The 22,435-nt window shown below is 38.0% G+C and overlaps 1 protein-coding gene across 2 annotated transcripts; it reads right to left on the minus strand.

The window, feature by feature from the left end:
* Positions 1-1,433: 1,433 nt before the first annotated feature.
* LOC131436589 (uncharacterized) lies at positions 1,434-16,373 on the minus strand. 2 transcript variants are annotated; one of them, XM_058605399.1, is made up of 10 exons: positions 16,224-16,373; positions 15,943-16,057; positions 15,758-15,835; positions 13,511-15,704; positions 12,374-13,426; positions 3,480-3,856; positions 3,161-3,413; positions 2,935-3,101; positions 1,887-2,873; positions 1,434-1,831 (listed from the first exon to the last, which is right to left on the minus strand). In XM_058605399.1, exons 1-10 carry the CDS (start codon positions 16,232-16,234, stop codon positions 1,688-1,690), a joined length of 5,379 nt encoding a protein of 1,792 aa, XP_058461382.1. In that variant the 5' UTR covers positions 16,235-16,373; the 3' UTR covers positions 1,434-1,687. The 2 variants fall into 2 exon arrangements, with proteins under 2 accessions (XP_058461382.1, XP_058461381.1); XM_058605398.1 differs by having other exon boundaries at positions 3,161-3,856.
* Between the last annotated feature and the right edge of the window lie 6,062 nt (positions 16,374-22,435).

Raw genomic sequence — 22,435 nt, forward strand, 5'->3', positions numbered from 1 at the left:
TTGGTTTGGGCTTGTTCTGCGGCCTCCAGAATCGAACAAACGAGGAAGTCATATTCTTCAAGTGGGGGGAGCTCTTCCATTGAAGTTAAGGCACTTGAAATATTACTTTGGTATTTAATCCAGTTAATATTTTTTGTCAAATCATATGGAATATTAACTGAATTAGCAATGCCTTTGTTACCGCTAATTGAGATGATGATTGGTAAATGATCGCTACCGTGTAAATCAGAAAAAGTCCGAGAATGAAAAACAGTCGACTAAGAGGGTGTTTCAAGGTGAGCAAAATCCAACAAAAGTTGTTTGCAAACGAAGTAAGACGAAGCCAATGATCACTAGGTTCTTCGAAAAAAATACGTAAATTAGGTTTTTTTACCGTCACTGCTAACCTCAATCGGATGAACACATTTTGTCAGTTCAGCGGTACTGTTTGTAAACAGACTTTTTTTGTTTGTCTGTTGAAAAAATGTATGAGACCTTTTACGGTGCATATCACCTAAATAGAGTATTAAAACATTTGTTCACGATTGGATACGGTTTGATTTTAAGATTTATTAAATAAAAGTGACTAGTTGCAAAGTGATTGTGTAAGATGTGTATCTCGATTTTTGTTTAAGCTTGTTTGTAAACAGTACCGCTGAACTGTCAAGGATGAATCTTTGTTCATTTGTGACGTCACGATAAAAAATCTAATACAACGAGTGTTTCTTTAGAACAACGTAAGACCATCAGCTCAGAATGGTACTAAAATAAGGAAAACTATTCACCAGAATAGATGCAAACACGAACTAGAAGCAATGGTAATTTGATAGTTGTTTTTATAGTGATTACGGGTACCAGAGAAAACTTTCGTGAGGCTCATTTTTCGTGAAAATGGTTTGAAAGGCTACTGATATCAACAGAACGGTGCAACATGCCTTACAAGTCGACTAACAAACAATTTGTTACGACCATTGTTCCCCGGACGAGTCATATCGGAAAAAGGTGAATTTGACTGGCTTCAGAGATTACCCGATTTTACGCCATCAGACTTTTTTTGTGGCGCTATTTGAAATCCAAGATGAACTAAAAATAAATCAAATGAACGACGTGAAATAGAAGATACAGTTTATCTTTGGTGAAATCGCTACCATATCGACCGATACATTGGCCAAAACGAACATCGAAAAAAGGGTATTATAAAAATAAATTATCATCGAAATGAAAATAAATAAAAATGTTTCTTTCATATATTTTGTTCAAGTACAAATACTTCCACTCTGAATGGTCCACCCCGTATCACGACCCGATTGATACAAGGTGGCCATTCCTCTCTCTGAGCAATAGGGTAGGATTTCTTACCTTGACAATGCCAGAATTCGAATACAAAGAATTTTCTCGTAATTAGGAGAATAAGCTAAATATAAGTTCCTTTATATAACAAATAGCTTTATTTTTGACATAATATTATCTTATAAAAATATATTTGGTTGATTTCTCCTAAAATATTACGCGATACATGAACAAAAAAAAACATGTACATAACATCTCTAATGCAGGAATTATTTTATGAAATTTGCTAAATGCCTTATATAACCACCAACAGATAGCACGCGGTAATTTCATACTTTTTATTCCATCACGAGAGCTTGGCTCATTTTGACGGTACTATTTCGAAACATCAGTCTCATTGTTACATTCATCGTTATCATTAAGTTGGAGTATTTTTTCTTAGGTTCCGCATAACTCTTTCAACAAATGAATCGACGTCATCATACTCATCATCATCCTCGATGTGATAAAATAAATTCCGATCCTTGGCATCCTTGAGTAAGGCAGACCATACGTCAGTATCCTGCGTATTGAAGAAAATTTTATTTAAATAACTTCAATAACAAATCAAATCATACCTGTAATTCCGAAAAGTTGCCACACAAAACAAGGCATTTCCTGGCACGAGTCAATGCCACATTCAAACGCTGCGGACTCTCTAGAAAACCGGTCCCAATAGAACGTGCCAACGAAATTATAACCACGTCAAACTCTTGACCCTGAACGGAGTCGATCGATAGCACCGAAACTTGAGTAATTTTCTTTTGCTGTAGATATTTCTCACATTCTCGTTTGTGCCGTGTGTATGGAGTAATTATTGCGATCGTTATGTGACGCTCACAGAATTTTATGATCTCGGAGAGAAGTTTGAGTACGAACTGGATTTCATCATTGTTATAAATCTGATGTTCGGTTTGAGTCTGATTTTGCTGATAATCCAAACTAAAAACTGTGTACGGTTTAAACGGAAATTCGTCACATTTCGTTGCCTCCAGATCGCTGGCTAGCTTTCCTTCATAGAAGAATTCATTCGGCCACTTGACTATATCCGGATGCATACGATACTGTGTAGTTAGCATTTTCACACCCTCCAACTGCGTGCCGATGAAAGAGCTTTGGATCCGAGAGAACAAAGAATTTTTCAGACCCGCTTCAGCCGATTCCTTTCCAAAAACAAACGGCGGAAGTTGTTTGACATCACCCACCAGAATCAACTTTCTGACACCGTACTGCAGTGGCGTGAAGGATGCAATTTCCGTACACTGAGTCGCTTCGTCAATAATGCAAACATCAAATTTCAGCGATTGATTGTATTCCATCAAAGCACCACAACTTCCCAGCGTGGTACAGACAATGTCAGCCTTTGACACCAGCTGTTTCTTTGCTGCTATTTCCATGTGCCGTCGATTTTTATCGTGCAAATCTATATCATTAATATTGTTTGGCAGTAGTTGATTTATTCGATTAAGTTTATCCTGTAGTTGATTGAGGTCTTCGTTTGCCAGACCATTGTGGCTGTTGGCGTTAGCTTGGAGGTATTTGATTTTGCGATCTAAAGTCTCTCTCTGTAGGTGAAACAATAAAAAAAATGGAATTGTATTTCTTTTAAAGTAATATTTAATTTACCTCTAAATAGAACGTTTCAAAAACAGGATCTTCGTCTCTAAGTTTTCTGCGTTTAATTTGCTCGTTAACCTGTTTTCGTGCTAAATCATCCAGGAAAACCATCCTGCACTCATGATTAATCTTGTTTCCCGTTCCTGTTCGCAATATGTTGCTTTGTTCATCTTTCGCTGAATTGAGATAAATCCAAGATTATTGTTTTCAAACACGTAATCCAATCACTACCTACCCAATAATCTGAACAATTTTATCAATTTCAGTACGATGACATCGACTGCCGTATTCGACTGAGCGCAAACGAGGATTTTAAGCCGTTTATTGTTCGGCGCGCCACGGTGTATCTGCATAATTAGATTGCTGATGAGTCTAGATTTTCCTGTTCCCGGAGGACCCTGAATCAGCATAATGTTTGGCTGAGCGATGTCCAAGCACTGTCTAAACACGTTTAGTAAAATGTCACCCTGGCGAGCGTTGAGCACCTCCTTTCGGATATGCGTTGTTATTAGATCATTTTTGCGATCACTTGGTTGATGCGAAGCCATACATACCTTTCCCTTGTAGGACCGACGGTCAACCGGATTGTTGGTACTGTAGAAGTTACTCCTTGGTGACAGTATATTCTCTAGCAGAGGAGAGCTTTGTAAATTAAACAGAACTTGGAATTGCCGCATATGCAGATTAATTTGGGTAACCGATAGGATGCGGAAGTTTTCCCCGGAACCGTCACGGATACGCTGCGAGAGAGGTGTCTTAGCCGTTTCCAACGAACAATGGTAGAACTTGACTCCATTTTCAGCGTATTGAATCAACTGTCGTCGAGTGGTTACAACGGCGGGCACTCGAAGCTCCTTACCCGTGGATTTGTCGGTGAACATAATCAACACGTAGTCCTTGTTGTTGATGCTTTGATGTGTACTATTTTCCACTGGAAACGAAACAAAAACAAAGAAAGCCGTTTAACTTTTATGTCGCTAGCATTTACGTGATTTGAATGAAATGATGAAACTCGACGTAAATTTTGAACTATTATTATCTAATATAAATCATATCAATCAATCAATCATCTTTAAAGGAAATACTGCAATGACACTAGGGAGTTATTCAAACTGTTAACATTAGGCTATACGACTATTGTTAAAGTCACTGCAAATTTTTGTTTTGAATATTTAAGTTACAGTTTTTTTTTTGTTCTGCATTTACGTATTTGACTCTATGCGATCATATTGGTGTTCGTGATGAGTTGGCGTTCGTAATGTGAATGAAGATCGTCCAGCATTTTTCCCGAAATTTTAAAAAAATTACCTCCCATGCGAGGCGAAAGGCGCATAAAATAAATCCGCAGAAAGTCCACAGAGTGCAAGTCAGTACAACACTGGTTCCGGTTGTATAGAGAACATATTCAAATGGTAGAGTTTGTACTGTGAGAAATGCAAAGCAAACTTATGTATACGGAATTACCGTCGTTGTTAGGGGAAGACATGATAATGGCTTGAAAAGCTGGGTAAATTAAACATTGCTCGTCATCAATGAATCTATGTTGATCACTAATCATTTGAAAGGCTTTAAAGGCTGACCAAAAGTAAATTGATGCACCCCTCACGCACCGCTAGCACGCCTCTAGTATTGGAAATCGAGAATCTTTGACAGTGGTTTGTTTACACTTCTAAAGAGTGGTGCAACGTTCTTGCCAGGGAAGGATACAAGTTGACATCAGAATCGACACATGATTCAGAATTTCGTGGCCAAAAAGCATGCGAAGCTCTTTAACGGTCGTGTTTCGACGAAACACGAGACCTGCACTTTGACTGATGACGAAATATATGTCATACTCGAATTTAAGCCACTTCCCGATCAAAAGTTTTACATTGCGACTAGACGCGGGAATGTGCCGAGAAGTTTCAATTTTGTACTCACTGGCAAATTCATGAACAATGCAATGATTTGTCAAGCGATTTATAGTCGTGGCCTGAAGACAGAACCATTCGTCACATCCTTGACGATGATATCCCAAGTTTACATCGAAGAATGTCTGAAAAAGTGTGTATTTCCGTACGTCCGCAAGCATAAGGGGAAAGTCAGCTTTTCACTCGATTTGTCCAGCTGCCACCGATTTAAGGTGGTTCTGAGGTGGCATACTGCCAACAAAATCGATCTTATCCCCAAGCTACTAAATCCATTGCGACGAATCGACGGGGTATTCGAGGACATCCCGCTAATGCGGGAAAAATTGAAGAATTACGATTCCGTATCTGTTTCCAGTGTGCGGGTGCTGAAGGAGTCCATCAAGAGTCCATTCGTTCGTACTGGAGAAATACATTTAACTAATGCTGTAACATTGAAGTTTTAATAAAGTATTGTAAAGCAATCATTAACGAACTTTTAAAACCTATCCCGATCAGATGGTAATAACAGAATTATAACAACTGGAGTAATTTATTTCAGAAATATTTTGTAACAAATTTTGAAATATTTTTGGCTGGTAAGCTGTTAAAATAACAAAAATCATAACAAAAAAGACTCTAGCGGGAACAAAATCGTAACAGAATTTGAAACGTTTGTATCACAATTATTATTGAATTTGAAATAACTACAGAAGTCCGAAAGCAGAAATTTATAACAATACCCGATCAGATGCACATAACAAAATCATAATACAAGTATATCAACAGTTGATATGTATAACAGTTTGTGTTATTTTGAGATATTTCACAAATGAAAACAGTTGAAAGCTAAAACTTATGATAACAATATAATAACAAAATCAGTTATGATGTTTTATTTTCATTTGCGAGACTCATGATGCAGTTCAAATTTGTTACAAAATATTTCTGAAATAAATTACTCCAGTTGTTATAATTCTGTTATTACCATCTGATCGGGTAGTTGTAATAAATTAGATAGCAAATTTAACACAGAAAAACTATATCATAGCTAACTTTTAGCATCGTTTCAATCCAAAATTTTTGAATGATTTTTTTATTAAATGAATAATTTATTTAGTGATCTGGTTTCTTCTTTTAGTTTTTTTGAAACTCTGATCATTATATCTCGATATAAAGCAATGGAAGAACTAATTTTTCCAATAATTGAACTTCATCATGAGTCTCGCAAATGAAAATAAAACATCATAACTGATTTTGTTTTTATATTGTTATCATAAGTTTTAGCTTTCAACTGTTTTCATTTGTGAAATATCTCAAAATAACACAAACTGTTATACATATCAACTGTTGATATACTTGTATTATGATTTTGTTATGTGCATCTGATCGGGTATTGAATCACGAATTACAGCGCACTAATCCGATTTTAGTTCGTCTTTATCTACAGAGCAATTCCATAGATGTGTTGCAGGTCATCAGATTTCAAATTCTCCGATTTAAATGAAACTTGCACACATCTTCAATATGCCAAATCATTTAAGGAGAGACCAAACCAACTCAAGACCAATGGGCGAATTATTTTTTGTATGCACTTTTTCCATATCGCTGTAGCTCGGAAATTGTTAATTTTACAGAAAAATATGATGAGCAGAAGCCTGAAACTTGGCTTTCATGACCAAACTCAATTTGTTTTTATTTATTTATTTATAAAACAAAGTCCAGCGAGTAATGACTAGATGAACTAACAGAGTGGGAAAAAGACCATCTGACTTAAAAAATGTGACATTCTCAGATAGGCATAAGAACTGCAATCACAAAAAATACATGATAACTACACAACTTAAAAGCTAGTACAAACAACTTATAACAAATTAAATTATATCCAATTATGTATAGTCAAATTATCGCATCGCTGAGTTTTTCAACGAAGCGGCGGGAAGGCTCTCGAAACTCAAACAACTCTTCTACTACAGTTCGTGCTCGCATCTCACACGACGCAGTCGAAAATCATTTATGGTCGCAATCATTTACGGTCGAAACAACAGAAACAAAGACAATACAGTACAGTGAACAATAGAGTGTAAGGAATGGTCAAATACGATTTAACAAAGCCGGAATCTTGGCCTACAAGACCAAATTCAATTTGTATAGATATATATATATAAATATAGCGTTGCAAAGTTAGACCAGCAGCAAATGAAATTGAAATCTTACTTAAAGAACGAATGCATCTAGACGCTAATAAAGTAACTGAGATTCAATTCAACAAGGCGTCTAACTGTGTGTACATTATGTTTAAACGTGAAAGTGATGCAATTGCATTCGCTTCGGTTAACAACGAGGTGCACAGCGTTGAGTGTGACAACATGAAATATAAAATTCCTGTGCACATGGTGGACAATGCCATAGAAGTACCGTGCATGACCTCCCCCCGCAGGTCACCGATCAGTACGCTCGAGAGAATATGTCGCGGTACGGTGAAATCCTTTCCATCGAAAGGGAAGTATGGCGGATTTTTTTCCCCGGTATCCGGAATGGCGTGCGAGTGGTACGTATGCATCAACGTAAGGCAATTCCATCTTACATCATTTGTGGTCAAGGTGGGACACATCCGTGTAAAACGCCGATTACCTATGAAAATCAGCTGGTTACATGCCAGTTTTGTGAACAACCTGCACACTACGGTAAACCTTACACCGAAACTGCGAAAAGGACATCTTCAACCAAAGACAAGGTCGACCGTTCAACAATGGAAACTAGTGAGCGCAGTACTCCTGTTTCACCATCAAACCAACCAGCAACTGCAACCAATGTACAACAAGGCGCATCTACAGCAACTAGCAACGAGCTCAAGAATGCGAACATCAAGGAAAACGAAAAGAAGACGGAAATCAACAACAAAACCACCGATGCGGCAATGGAAGACGAGACGAGTCACGAACAAAGTGCCCCTCAACCCTCGCAGGAGGGAAATGGAAGCTCCTCTCCTCCTAGAAAAAGAGTGACAACGAGATCCACTTCAAAAATACACTATTTAAAAAATCGGCTAATTCGGCCACGTAAAGCTTGTACGCAAATAGGCCTGAATAAAATACCTTTTAAATAAAAAAACTCTTCTACTGCAGTGAATGTTCTTATGCATGCAGTAATTGGCTCGTTGTATCCGAATACAGTCCTATGGAATCTGTTCTGAAGCAGGTTTGTGTTACGCAGTGATCTATTCGGTATTCGACAATTAAGATCATAAAGCAGTTCAGGAGTATCAATCTCTCCGTTGATCAACTTGTCAATTATCAACGCCTGTTGAGTTTTTCTACGTCGCTGTAACGAGTCGATTCCCAACTATTGGCATCTGTCTGAATATGGTGGCAAGTTTACTGGATCTCTCCACGGTAAATTTCGTAATGCCATACGATTAAATCGATTCTGCACTCGTTCAATTCTAAGGCTCTACGATACTTGATACGGACTCTAGATTACCGACGTGTTTTCGAGAGTTTAAATTCAACAGTTTTAAATCATCTGCGTAAATTAATTTACATCCAGCTCCCAAAAGCAATGCCACATTGTTGAAGAATAATACGAATAACAAGGGTCCTAAGTTACTACCTTGTGGGACACCTGATTTATTCGCAAACTCGGATGATGCGCTGTGGTCTATTTTCACGCGTAATTTCCTATCGAAAAGATATGAGTCCAACCAAGATACGAGTTGCGATGATAATCCAAGGCGAGATAATTTGCAAAGAAGTATTTTATGATGTATTTTGTCAAAAGCAGCTTTGAGATCGGTATAGATAACATCCATTTGTGTTTTAGCTTCCATACTAGTTATGAAGGCCAACAAATTCGTTGTAACTGATCTCCCAGGCATAAAACCATAGTTTACAGTCTACAAGACATCACCAGAAAGCTTTTGACGATTATTGCCTCAAAAGGAGCTGAACCAGACGGACAACCTCCTTCTTTAATCCAAAACAGTGCAGCCTCTCATGCCTTCCCCAGTTCCCGTAATCTGCAGACGATCTTTCGCCATTTTCGTGTTTCCTAGTGCATGGAAAACCGCTGCCATATTTCCAATTCACAAGTGTGCTAACGTCCACGATGAATTTTTTTCGATCAAATTCAATTCTCATCTGCTTACAAAAAAAAACTCGAAAGCATGGTTTATGATGCCATATATGATTCTGTGCATCACATAATCACAGAAGGACAACACAATTTTGTAAGAAAACGTTCTACCACAACAAATTTGATGTGCTACGTTTCGAATTTAATCGATAAAATTCAGAAGTAACAGCAAGTGTATGCTATCTATGTCGACTTATCAAAAGCATTTGACAGAGTCTCTCGCCGCCTAGCTGGTGCAGAATTGAAAAGACTTGGATTTCCAGATTGGCTTACACAGTGGAACTGAACGCAGTGGTTTCGTACGTATAGGACACATAACATCGTCATCGTTCGATATATCTTCGGATGTATCACAAGTAAGTCGTCGTGGCCCATTAATGTTTGTTCTATTTATTAACGACCTTTGCAAGGAATAAAATCTCCAAAATTATTATACGCAAACGATTTAAAGATTTTCCGTTGCTTGATATCTACTCTGGATTGCTACGCACTGCAATCTGATATCGAAACACTTATTGATAATACCATATACTTTGTCTTAAAAAGTATTGAACTAATCACTGTAATAATAAATTATGGCGTCTATTAGGATACGCCACCTATCTGACACCGGTATGTGAGCACCAATCATTTGAAAGTATACCGATTACGTTGAGCCCCTCGCGTTTCAAGCCCCAAACACTGCTATGTTTTGATACTCATCGCGACTCTCAAATTGTGAAAATTATCTGCTCTTGCACTTGTCCCAAAACACTGTCTGCTGTATTTTTAGGTAAACCGACAAGTTATTGTGAGAGAGTCGACCCAAAATTCACTAATTTTTAGGTCGCTAAACAAGGTAAACGCGTAAAACAAATGCATTATGGTTTGTTTGTTTACGTTGCAATCAGCTGATTTTGAAGTTCCGATTATGATCCCATCAAGATGGCGTCGTGACAGGGGGCCGGGATACGCGGTCACAAATTATGCTTTTCGAAACACGTCGAACTAATCATCGCGAAGGCTCTATTTTTTTATTACCTTGGTCTGACCCCCTCTTACGAGAATCGCTGTCGACTCTACAATTTACCACAATTGGAAAGCAGGAGACAAATCTCACAGCGACTTTGATAAATTAGTTAACAACATTGACTGCGCTGAACTGTTAGGAAAGTTGCCGTTTTTGTTTTCGGATTGATTTTAATGTGTCCAAAGGTATGTTTAGATTAAGAATTAGTGATTAAGTAAATTATGGAAGATTAAATAAATAAATGTCAACAGTGCTTGACAATCGGTTACCCAAAGCAGTAAACACTAGTAGTTACACATGGACTAATTTTGTTGTTGTTCAAAGCTTACACCATGTCTATCCTTAGCATTTCCGAATTTTGAAATTTTTAATTATGTGTCAAAGATATAATCGATCTCTGCACCTGTGGCGGCGATTATCAGGGCATCGAGCATGTTGTGTGGTTGTACGTAGAGTGTCGCGACACGAGGTCTGAGCTACTGGAATCCCTTGGGGCCAAAGGTAGACCATCCGAGGGTGCGAGTCGAAATGGTTCTTATATGTTTCTCGTGTATAGGTACTTGAAAAACATCAATGTACAAGTCTGTGTTTTATCTTGTTCAGAAAGTTTCTTTTATTTCTCGACGATGTTTCAACTGTGGCTAAGAATAATCTTCAACTACAGGTTCGACACTAACATCCGCCCGATTCTCCCTTACCTTACCTAACAGCTATAGTCCTGGGGTGTTCTTTGCTGTATCAAGACACATTTTCACTAGGTTGTCGTCCGACATCCTTATGACATGCCCAGCTCATTGTAGACGTGGTTCTCTTAGCAGCTGTTGCGATTCATGATTAATACGCCGTTTCCACGTTTCGTCCTCAGGACCTTTCTTTCGAAAATACTAAGGACGCGTTGGTCCTCTGCAAACATAGTCCAGATCTCGTGGCCATAAAGAATAACCGGTCTAATGAGCATTTTGTAGATGGTCAATTTCGTGTGGTGGCGTACTTTTATCGATCAAAGGGTTTTTCTGAGCTCAAAGTACGCACCATTTCCTGCCAAAAGACGCCTCTGAATTTCTCTGCTGGTGTCATTACCGGCGATTACCAGTGAGCCCAAACACACGACCTCGTCGACCACCTCGATATCGTCACCGTCTATCAATATTCGTGATGGGAGGCGTAGTGTTTCTTCTCTAGAGCCTCTTCCTCTCATGTATTTTGTTTTTGACGCATTTATGGCCAGTCCGATACGCCTAGCCCATCGTAGACGTCCGATTTTAGCTGTCCGTACGATGGGTGGCTCCCATCGTACGGACAGCTGTTGCAACTCGTGATTCATACGCCGTCTCGACGTTTCTTCTTCCATCTGCACTCCGCCATAGATGGTTCTCAGCACCTTTCTTTCAAAAACACTGAAGGCGCGATGGTCCTCTGCCAACATAGTCCAGGTCTCGTGGCCATAGAGAACAACCGGTCTAATGAGCGTTTTGTAGATGGTCAATTTCGTGCGGTGGCTTACTTTTCTTGAACGAAGGGTTTTTCTGAGTCTAAAGTACGCACGCTTTCCTACCAAAATACGCCTCTGAATTTCTCTTCTGGTATCATTATCGGCGATCACCAGTGAGCCCAAATACACGAACTCATCAACCACCTCGATATCGTCACCGTCTATCAATATTCGTGGTAGGAGGCGTAGTGTTTTTTCTCTAGAGCCTCTTCCTCTCAGGAAAAGGAATTCTTTTTTTGACAAATTTATGGCCAGTCCGATACGCCTAGCTTCAGCTTTCAGTTCAATGTATGTTTCCATCATCTTCTCAAGTTTACGTGTCACAATATCAATATCGTCAGCGAAGCCAAAAAGTTGTACGGATTATCAAAAGATCGTGCCGCTCGTGTCTATTCTCGTTCTTCGAATCAAACTTTCCAAAGCAATATTGAACAAGATACGATTCTCCATATCCCCCGTTTACCCGTTCACGTTTTTTTCGCTTCCCCTTCTTCCGATTCTTTATCATCACGATGTCAACTAATTAGAGTCGTTCTTAGTCACTTCGTTCCCATATCCCCCTTCTCCACTCCATTTTTCAGAACATTTACTTCTCTATGTTTCTTTCATTATCTTCCGTAACATTACTATCATCGTCCACGGAAGGCCTCTGTCGTCAATGACCAACATGTGGGCCACCAACCGGTTCTTCGTAGCCTGTGGGTGTTTCCCGCAGACCTACAGGAACCAAAGAATACAGTCACCATCGATATGTACCCACGTCATCTGGACAATCTCCTTGTAACATCCACAGGACTCCATAGATGCAATACTTATCCTAGTCTTAAGTACTGTTAAGAAAAACCCTCAGCAGTATACCTTATTAAATATATCGTGAAATAAAAAAATGATATAATCTGCGAATTCAAGAATTCATCGCGTACTTACCACTACAGTTGAGTACAAAAGTCCTACTTTGCGAGTGAATCTGATTCAACTTCATCTGCAAGGACTTTTGAACAGTTTTCTTCAACTCTCCGTACTGAGCCAGAATGTCGTGAAACAATTCGATCTTCAGAATCGGCAGCACAATGCGCTTATAGTCCTCGAAATCCTTGTATTGTTCCACCATAGGCAGTAGCTTTCCTTCGCAGATGCTGGCTTCCGATGGATTATCAAACCAATTGGCATCCCAGCTAGTGATTTCCAAAATAATGTCATTCTGACAGTTGACCAAAGACATATTCCGGCACTCATTGTCCTCTCTGTAGTATTTCGTTTTCACGCAAAGGTCGTTTCCATCATCAATTTGAAAGACCCGTGTTTCGCTAAGCGTTTCGTTCCAAGTAACGCGATTGGACCGCTTTCTCGATGGATTATCGGGCCTTATCAGAATAGATTTCGGTCCATCGCTACTACTAATAATACTAGAAGAGATCGAATTACTACTGACTACTGGCTCGGCAACTTCCGGAGCAGTGAGAATTGCTATCGGCTCTTCGATGGTATTCAAAAGTGTATTGATAGTGTCGTCGGTCGTAGATGCAGGTTTAGGAACCGTCGGTGGACGATGTTTGGGAATTTTGAAAATCGGCGCCGATGACGCGACATTGCTCACTCTGGCGACACTAGTGAACGTGAGTTTCGGTGCTCTAGACAGAGCTTCTTCAATCATAGTTTCTACTACGGGAAGATTTTCCAAGGAAGTAGATTGCGTACAAATGAACTTCTCGTCGGCACCGTTGGTTGATGCCGATTGATTTTCGTTATTCGTTTTATTCAGGCAGGAAACATCCTCCACGAGGAACGCACCTCGATTGCATGGCGTGAATTTAACTTTCGGAATGGTTGCCTTTTTACTGCCTTTGGTATCCCGATCACTTGATGGAGGTTTAGCCGACTGAATAGCCTTCAGTTTTTCCTTTCGCGTTTCATTCGAATGACCGGATTTGCGAGTTGGTGATTGCTTTTTCAAACTGGATATTTTGGAAGACGATGCACCTAAAACATAAGAACTCAGTTAGTTGATAATTGAGTAATTTAAAACGTAATGCAAATATGTCTCTATTGATTCAATATACTCACCATTATTCGTACTCATCCTTCGTTTCAAGATGCAGTGCGGTTCCACAAAAGGCACTTTTCGTTTAATCCATGCATTCGAGGCACTGTTTGAATTTTTTTCATTCACTCCATGGCGTGCAGAGTCCGACAAAGTCGGTTTCAAACCGGCAGCCTTGGCAATATTGGCAGCAGAAACTGAGCTTCCAGTATCTAGGGATTTCTGATGATCCCGAGAGTTATCTGGTTCTACCATGAACTTATCAGAAATTTTCTGCTTTTTAGTTTCCGGTGGTTTATAACTATCATCCGCGATTTGTTCTGGAGGGTCGACTAATTCTAAAAAGCTCGAGAAAAACGAATCGTCTAAATTTATTTTGCCATCATCGTCTTTCTGCACCACATCGAAGTCTAATAATGGAGACACGTCCGACAGGTTGCGTTTTCTCTTGGGTGAATTTGAACCAAGTTTCAGAGGCAGCGGTTGTTTCGAGCTACTATCATCAGAATGTTTACTGACAGTAGTTTCTATAGCAGATTGTTGACCAAGATTTTTAGCTTCATGTTCCGATATCGGTAATCTCAAACATGATTGGATATCACTGACCTTAGCGTTCAATGGCGTAATACCATTACAATTTGCTGTAACTTTTAACCGAGAAACTGAAGTATCAGAAACATCAGGATTCTTCACGTTGTGTTCAATATTGTTTGGTTTCGTTCTAAGAGGAGAATTCTTCTGAGATAACCTCATAAACCATCGTTTCGAATCTTCCAGAGTTTGTTCATCTTCATCGTCTTCGGAAATGTAGATCGTTTCCGAATCTGACGTGAAAAAATTGTCCAATGTATGGCCCAATACCGGAACGTCGCTTGCTAACTTGTCCACCATCTGTGGTTCATCATTAAGCAAATCAACTTCTTGAGCTTCTTGCTTTATTTGTCGGTAATAGTTTTGCGAGTATTTTTTCTCACTGAAGTCATTTTCATCATCGGATTCACTATCAATTGAAATGATCGGAATTGAGGTCTCTTCTGGACATGACAGTGCAAGTGAATCTTTGAACAGCTCTTCGATTGGGTCCAATTCAATAACCTCATCCTGTTTTATCGGGATTCGTTCTTCTTTCTTCCGATCATGTCTTTTTCGATCGCTTCGACTTGAATGGCTACTATGGCTACTTTTATGATTTCTATGGTCCCTGTGCCCTTTCTCATCCTTTTCTCTATGACTTTGCTTGTCTTTAGAATGATAAGATTTGTGTTTATCTCTTTTTCTATCATTTCTGTACCTGTCTTTGTTGGTTATCGACTTTCTTCGTTCTTTTAGTTTTACCTGCATATCTTCGTTGAGTTTCAAATGGTGTTTATCAGCTCGATCCGTTTTTATTTCAGTATCATTTTTATTTCCACATCGCTCATCATCTGTGTTGTTTTCTGTATTTTTCCGATCTGTTCTATGTTCTTCTCTTGTTATTGAAGTTTCTGTTTGTTGTTTATTCTGTGTTTCCTGTTGCAGCGGTTGAATTTTCGTTCCTGTCGTTTCAACCATTCTATGAACTCGCTCAAGTGTCGCATTATCATCTTTAGTTCGAACTGCATCTGCATTCTGTACAATTTTTATGGACTCCTTTTCTCTATTCTGATCATTGTCGTTCCCGAATTGTTCGGTTTCTTCGACTTTTAGGCGCTCGGCTGCTATGCTCTTAGCTTTCTCGCGGTTTCTTTCTTCTTCATGTTTCTGTCTTCGCTCGTTATCTCGTTCCAGTTCTGCTTGTATCTGTTGCTTATTTTCAATTTCTTTTGCTTGTCGTTCAGTCTCAACAAAAATAACTTCCTCAAGCTTTGCTATTCTTTTTCCTGAATCTAGAACGACTACATCATCGTCATCGGAGGATAGATCAATGTTCTCCAATACTCGATATTGTTGCTCTTCCTCTGGTTTAGGAACGTTTGGCGGTACTTCTTGTGGCACCCTTCGAAGTATCGGTTCTGCTTCTTCGTCGCTAGATAAAATAGTATCCACGTCACCATCCCTGATGACACGATTCCGATCCTTGCAAACCCGGTACAACAGCACATGACGATTGTTTTGGTAAAAGGTTTGTTGTTGAAAGCAAGGTGAACCAATACCGATCAAATCATCTTCATTAAGTATTACTGATCCAGGCGTTTCTCGACTTAATCTCCGGTTGTTTACGTACGTCCCGGACGTGGACTATAAACGACAGTAAAAATGATTACTTTCTAATGCGAAATATTAAAACTCACCGTCTCATCAGTTAAGGTCGCCACTCCATCGACACAAGTTATTATACAATGTTTTTTAGATATATGCTGGAAGGAAGCCTGTAAATGATTACCACGATTAGTTCAGTATAACCCAATCTTTAATTGTAAAAGATACGTCGTTTTAATTTCTTCAGTAAAATTTTAATGTAATCGACCAAACTTACCCTATTCAATGGAATAACCGACCGTGGAGACCGACTGATATCGGTTTCGGAAGCAATATTAACAATTAAATGTTCATTCTGATGAAGACGTTTTAGGAACCATCGTGTTGTTTCTCTACGAATTTTCAAAGAATTTATTTTCTTGTTAAACTAATCTATTAGACATAGCCTGTGGTTCGCACGCTTTCCAAATATGTGTCGATATCGCACGGGCTGGAGTCACGATTTTGAGCTCGGGTTTCAAACCTGACCAATTCCAATATCCAAGTAATAATACTTACCGGTATTCCATCGTTGTATCAATTAGTTATAATACTATGATCGATTTTATACCGACAATAATCGATCAAGCTAAGTGAACTGTGTAATCTCTATCACAACAAATTTGCAAACAGTGCAAAACTTTCGTTCATGTTGTGTTGTGACTTCAAATCTCATTCAAAAATTTACATGTTTTTAGCGGACTGTTAAACTCAGGGATGCCAAAATTTTTATTCAATTTTGCGCAGAAAATGTTCAAAATATCTACGAACTCTCATTGCTTCAATATGAAAATTTCGATAATTTAGTGAACGAAACAAGTTCACCAAAATTTGAATTACAAACTTGTAATGTTTTAGAATATCTACAGTGAACTAAAAAATAGAAAATTAGATAGAGTTCTTTACCACATAGTTGGAATCTTTCTTTTAACTTACAGACTAGAGTGCCTATTAGGTTTTTTACCGTCACTGCTAACCTCAATCGGATGAACACTTTTTGACAGTCCAGCAGTACTGTTTGTAAACAGAAATTTATTTTGTTTGTTTATTGACAAATTGGATCAGACCATTTACGGTCCGTATCGCTTAAATAAAGTTTCAAAACATTTGTTCACGATTGAATACGGTTCGTTTTTGATATTTATTAAATGAAAGTTACTAGTTGCAAAGTGTAAAGATCTACACGTTAGATGCACATCTCCTTCGAATTGGGCTCTCCGAGACTAATCATTGTGCTTGTGGCGAAGGTTATCGAGATATTGATCATGTCGTTTGGACATGCGTGGAGTATCGTGATGTCAGATCTCAACTAATAAATTCTTTGCGTACCCAAGGTAGACTATCCAATATCCCAGTTCGAGACATTCTTGCTTGTCGTGACCTTTCATACATGAAACTTATTTATCATTTCATAAAGAAAACTGGAGTTTCAATTTAATAAAGGCCCCTTTCAAGACTTAGTTCTGATCCCAGCTGCGTCCATGAGTTCAACCAATAGCTAAATTAGAATAAAAATAATGTAATGATACAAACAAACTCGAAACAGTTTATGAAATTATTAACAAAATGTCTGAAAATAACAGCTTATTTTATAATTTATAGAAGTTAATCGTTTGGTTCAAATAATATTTCCGAGTAGATTTCATAATTAATGACGAGTTACCTAAGATGATATTAAAGTAATAAGAGAATATGTTTTAATAAATGCAAAACGTTGTGACTATGTTAGAATTAAATTAGGATAAGAATATTATGTAAAAGTGATGCTACGGCGAAGAAAAACTTATGTAAACTGCCTTAAGAAATAAACGTATTTATGAAAAAAAGTGTAAAGATGATTGTTTTAGATGTGCTCTTCGATTTTTGTTTAAGCTTGTTTGTAAACAGTACCGCTGAACTGTCAAGGATGAATACTTGTTCATTCGTGTCGTCACGATAAAAAACCTAATAACCAGAGTGACCGACATCTCATCCGTAATTTTGGCAACTATTCAAAACATTCCATTAGCTTTACATTGAATTGACAGGTCGTTTGCTTAGAAAAAGTTACTCAAAGTTTGAGTACTAGTTACTCATTTTCAAATGATACATGGAAACGTCAAATATTGAGTAGTTATCATCAATCAATCATTGAGTAACTCCACATTGATCATCAATGATATTGAGTAACTCCTACTCTAAATTTGAGTTTAACGCAAGAACTTGTTTTTTTTGTTACTATTCGCAAGATCAGACTAAAAGTTGTATTAACCATTTGTAGCAACAGGTTGTATTTTTGTTAGTGAGATCGCGTTTTTCGAGGGTGATTCGCTCAACACAAACGGTGTTGTGTCCAGGGTTGCCACATTTAAATCTGCATTTTTCAGAAGAAAAATCTGTAAATCTCTATCGGGAGCTCAAAAACCTGTATTGAAAATCTGTATATAGAAGTGATAAGAAATTTAAAGAAACCAAAACTTTTCTTAGTCTGAATTTTATGATTTTGCAGTTGAAGAAACGCTGGAAGTTGTTTTTGTGTTGGAGCCTCTCGAAATAATGATTTGACGAAAAGCTTTCAAAATCTAATCTGAAAGTGAAACTTAATTTTTTTTTATTCAACAATATAATATAATTTTTTAGGCACACTGCTTAAGCTCTAAGATGCCGGCTTATTCTAATTTTAGTTAACGACTAACATAAAACTGTAATATTGGTGTTGAAATTGTCTATTCTCGAGAATCCAGCCTACAGCTGGCTATCCGCAGTGGTTGATGAACTGAATATAGCGTGTGTCTTCCGGATGACGTTGGTAAATATTTATGCTGGTCGCATCCTTTGGTCCGTATGGGTCCGCGGAAAACACCCCCAGGCTACGAAGACCCGGCGGGTGGCCCGCATGCTGGTCATCGATTGGAGCGGTCTTCCATTGGGGTTGATTGTTATGTTACGGAAGAGAATAAAAGAGACATAGACTAGTAAATATTGTAGAAAAACGGGGTGAAAAGGGGATATGGGAACGAAATGCCTAGAAAACGACAGAGATCTAATTAGTTGACAACGAGATGGTGAAGAGACGGGGAAAGGGAGAACAGAAAAGTTAGTGACAACAAAAAGATCTAGTTAGTTCCAATGAAGATGGTGGACAGGACGAGGGGTCGATAGAATCGGGCGGATGTTAGTGTCGAACCTGCAGTTGGAGATTATTCTTAGCCATAGTGAAAATATCGTCGAGGAATGGGAGGAACTTTCTCTGCAAGATATAATAGATTACACTTGTATACGAATGTGTTTAAGGAATTGGTATATGAGAAGCATGTATGAACTATCCCGACTCGCCAACACATCCCGAACCGGAACCTCAGGCGGTCTACCTCGGGCCCTAAGGGATTCCAGTAGCTTCGACCTGGCGTCACGATACTCTACGCACGACCACACGACATGCTCGATGTCCTGGTAACCGTCGCCACAGGTGCAGAGATTGCTCTCCACGAGCCCAATACGCCGGAGATGTGCGTTGAATGTATAATGATTTGACATGAGCCGCGTTCATCCCCTTGAACCAAGGTTTCGTCGATACCTTAGGGATAATGGCGTGTAGCCATCGTCCCAGTTCGTCATTCGTCCATGAAGTTTGCCAACTTTCGAGAGTTTTCTGACGAGTAAATAAAAGTAAGCATAAACAAATCTTTATTAGCAGATAAACATCTGTGTTTACTGTCCTTAACATACTCTTTTATATTTAATTTTATCCTCTGTTTAAAATTAACACACAATCAGGATAATGTTTTTACTTTGAAAAAATAATCAATACCATTTTATAATATATTTTAACTTAATCTTTATTCAATTTTTAATTCACGCTATCAAAAATCTGTACAAATCTGTATTTTTTGTCAAAAATCTGTAATCTGCATATACAGAATATTGGCCACAAATGTATCTGAAAAATCTGTAAAATGCAGATTAATCTGTATATGTGGCAACCCTGGTTGTGTCTGCAGAAACCGGAATGATAAACTCCGTGCTGTGCTTTAGACTGGAAACGATTATGCTCAAATGTCATTTATGAGAAATAAGTGTCTGATTGGTGCCTGAGCATAACTAACATGTATGTTAATTTGCGATTGAAACACTACTCCTAGCGACCACCACTTGATATAGTATTGAGTTCAATTACTTAATATTTTAATACAATATAATCAGAAAACGAGTTTTTTTTTGCAAATTTGGTATATGTGAAATAAAATTTCACTCAAAATTTGAGTGATAGTTACTCTATTTTTTGGCACATGTAAAAATAAAGTATTACTCAGTAAATGAGTAGATTTTACCAAAACACCGTTTCCAGTGGAAGAACTCAAATTTGAAAATTTCAAAATTAACTTCGGAGTTACTCTAAATTAGAGTTGTTCCACTTTTTCTGTAGATGAGTGAGATCTTACTCATTTTTGAGTAACTATTTTTAAGCGTGTTGGAACTGGGAGCTGTCCACTCAAATAAAAATTCACGTTCGATTCACTTGAAAAATCACGTAGAATGGTTTCAAATGTCAAATTGAATATTTTACGTGACGAAAATGAATGTTATACGAACATCCCCTAAAATGAATAGAGTCATCACATAAGGTTTACGTGAATTGACCAAACGTCAAACAATCTACGTGAATTTCCAGTGTGAAAAACTCGATTTTGAAAATGGCGAGCAGTGGCCCTCGAAGTGTAAGTAGTGTAAATATTTGCGAGAAAAGTTATTTAATTACAATTTTTTGCTCCATCGACCGGACCATTCAAGTATGAAAGTTTCCATGTGTTCAACTGGACCGAGTGCCTGCGTGAGTCCGGAAGTTTACCCGCTCCTGCCGAATGCTTCAAACAGGCCGTCGGTATGAAGCTAGACACTGGAACCATGTAATGCGACTTCAACCTGCATCGGTAGTGTTGTGGGAGTTCTTGGATCTCGACTTCGGCTTCGGTTGGATGGCAGTGACAACTTAAACGATTTCTGGAAGCTTGTCGATTTGAAATACCACGACGTTATTAGTTGCTTTTTAAGCCATTGGAATTATATGACAATTTTCTGAAATAAATATTTTATATTTCATGACATTTTTCATTTCATAGATTTATACTAAAATCTGGAATCTCCCTTCTGACTTCAACCAATATATAAAATAGTAATTTGCTGGTATCTAAATTTGGTATGAACTGATAGATAAATGTGATATGAACAGTACATTACATTTTACCTATGAAACACGTAACTTTTACTGGATTATGCATTAAACAGCTTTTAAATGCCAGTCCATTAAAACCTACGTGAAAAGTAGGGTGGAAATATTCACATAACTTTTCACGTAACTATAATATGATTATTATTTTGAGTGTCATTCCAAACGAACAGCTGTCGCCACCAGAGATGCCAGATATTTTCATAGAAAATCTGTATTGATTCGTATAAAATATCTGTATTTATCTGTATTCGCTAATAACATGAAATTTCTACAATACAATTATGTTAAAAGGTGTTATTCCAATAGATTATGGTTATAGAGTGGTAGATTAAATTTCATATCTTATATTATATTCATCGACGAAATTTTATAGTTTTTTCCTATCAACAACAATTGAATTATGGTGCCATATACTTGTCTAATTTGAAAATGTTCACTTCATAAGTTGAGATGGATTTCCAAAACCCAATATGCAACGTCAAGTCAGGTAATACAACTGTCAGTCTGGCAATAATGCTTCATGATGCCAAGACTTGTCTAACGTTTAGGTTCAATTTAGTTACAAATTTTAATATAAATGGATTTCAGTGTTCTTCATTAATTATCTGCACAAAAAATATATATTTTAAAAAGTGATTTGTACGTTGATTCCCAAACGTTTATCTCGTCATTGCAATCAAATACTAATAGATAGTTTAATTTTTTCCTTAATACTTTTGGTGAAATCTGTATAAATCTGTATTAAATTTAAGAAATCTGTAAGAAATTTTTATTCTGTATTAAATCTGTATGCGCATGTAAAAATCTGTATAATACAGATAAATCTGTATAAATGGCATCTCTGGTCGCCACTCTGATTATACCCAGTAAATCCGAACATCGGACGCATCGTGCAAGAAAGCTTTTGATTGAGTTTCGAGCTTGCATAGTGTATCGGTAGAACAAAAGAGTGAAGATATACCAAAGCAGAGAGCGGATGTCTGATTACTCAGGTGATGAGATATATCGGGGTTGGATTTCCAACCTCGAACATAGGGTCAGAGTTTTTCTGGCCCTAAGAGGCGAATGACCTAAAGGTTAAAGCCTCTATGATCGAAACAAAAAAATGTTTAACACTCTTTCACACCCTATCGGGAAGATGTCGGCTCGAAAATGTCTTGTTTGATATTCCTTCGCTCTGTTTCTCTAGCGATGCATAAAGCTTTTTTTTTTTATGTCGACGCGGTTGATGCAAATGGTGCAGAATTGTCCGATGACGGGCCGATTGAAGCGCAACGATCGGCCCTATATCGTGCTCAATCGGTCCGATAATCGGACCGATGATCGGACTTATGCGGGTCACTGGGTAGTCACTCTATTACAGACAAGTCGAAAAACCGGCATCTCTGTTGCCTATCCATCAGGGTTGCCACATATACAGATTAATCTGCATTTTACAGATTTTTCAGATATATTTGTGACCATGATTATGAATACCCGTAAAAAAATAAACCATTGATTTTACAGCATAAACAATTGATTC

This window comes from Malaya genurostris, chromosome 3 (assembly GCF_030247185.1).
Source record: "Malaya genurostris strain Urasoe2022 chromosome 3, Malgen_1.1, whole genome shotgun sequence".
Lineage (NCBI taxonomy): Eukaryota > Metazoa > Arthropoda > Insecta > Diptera > Culicidae > Malaya > Malaya genurostris.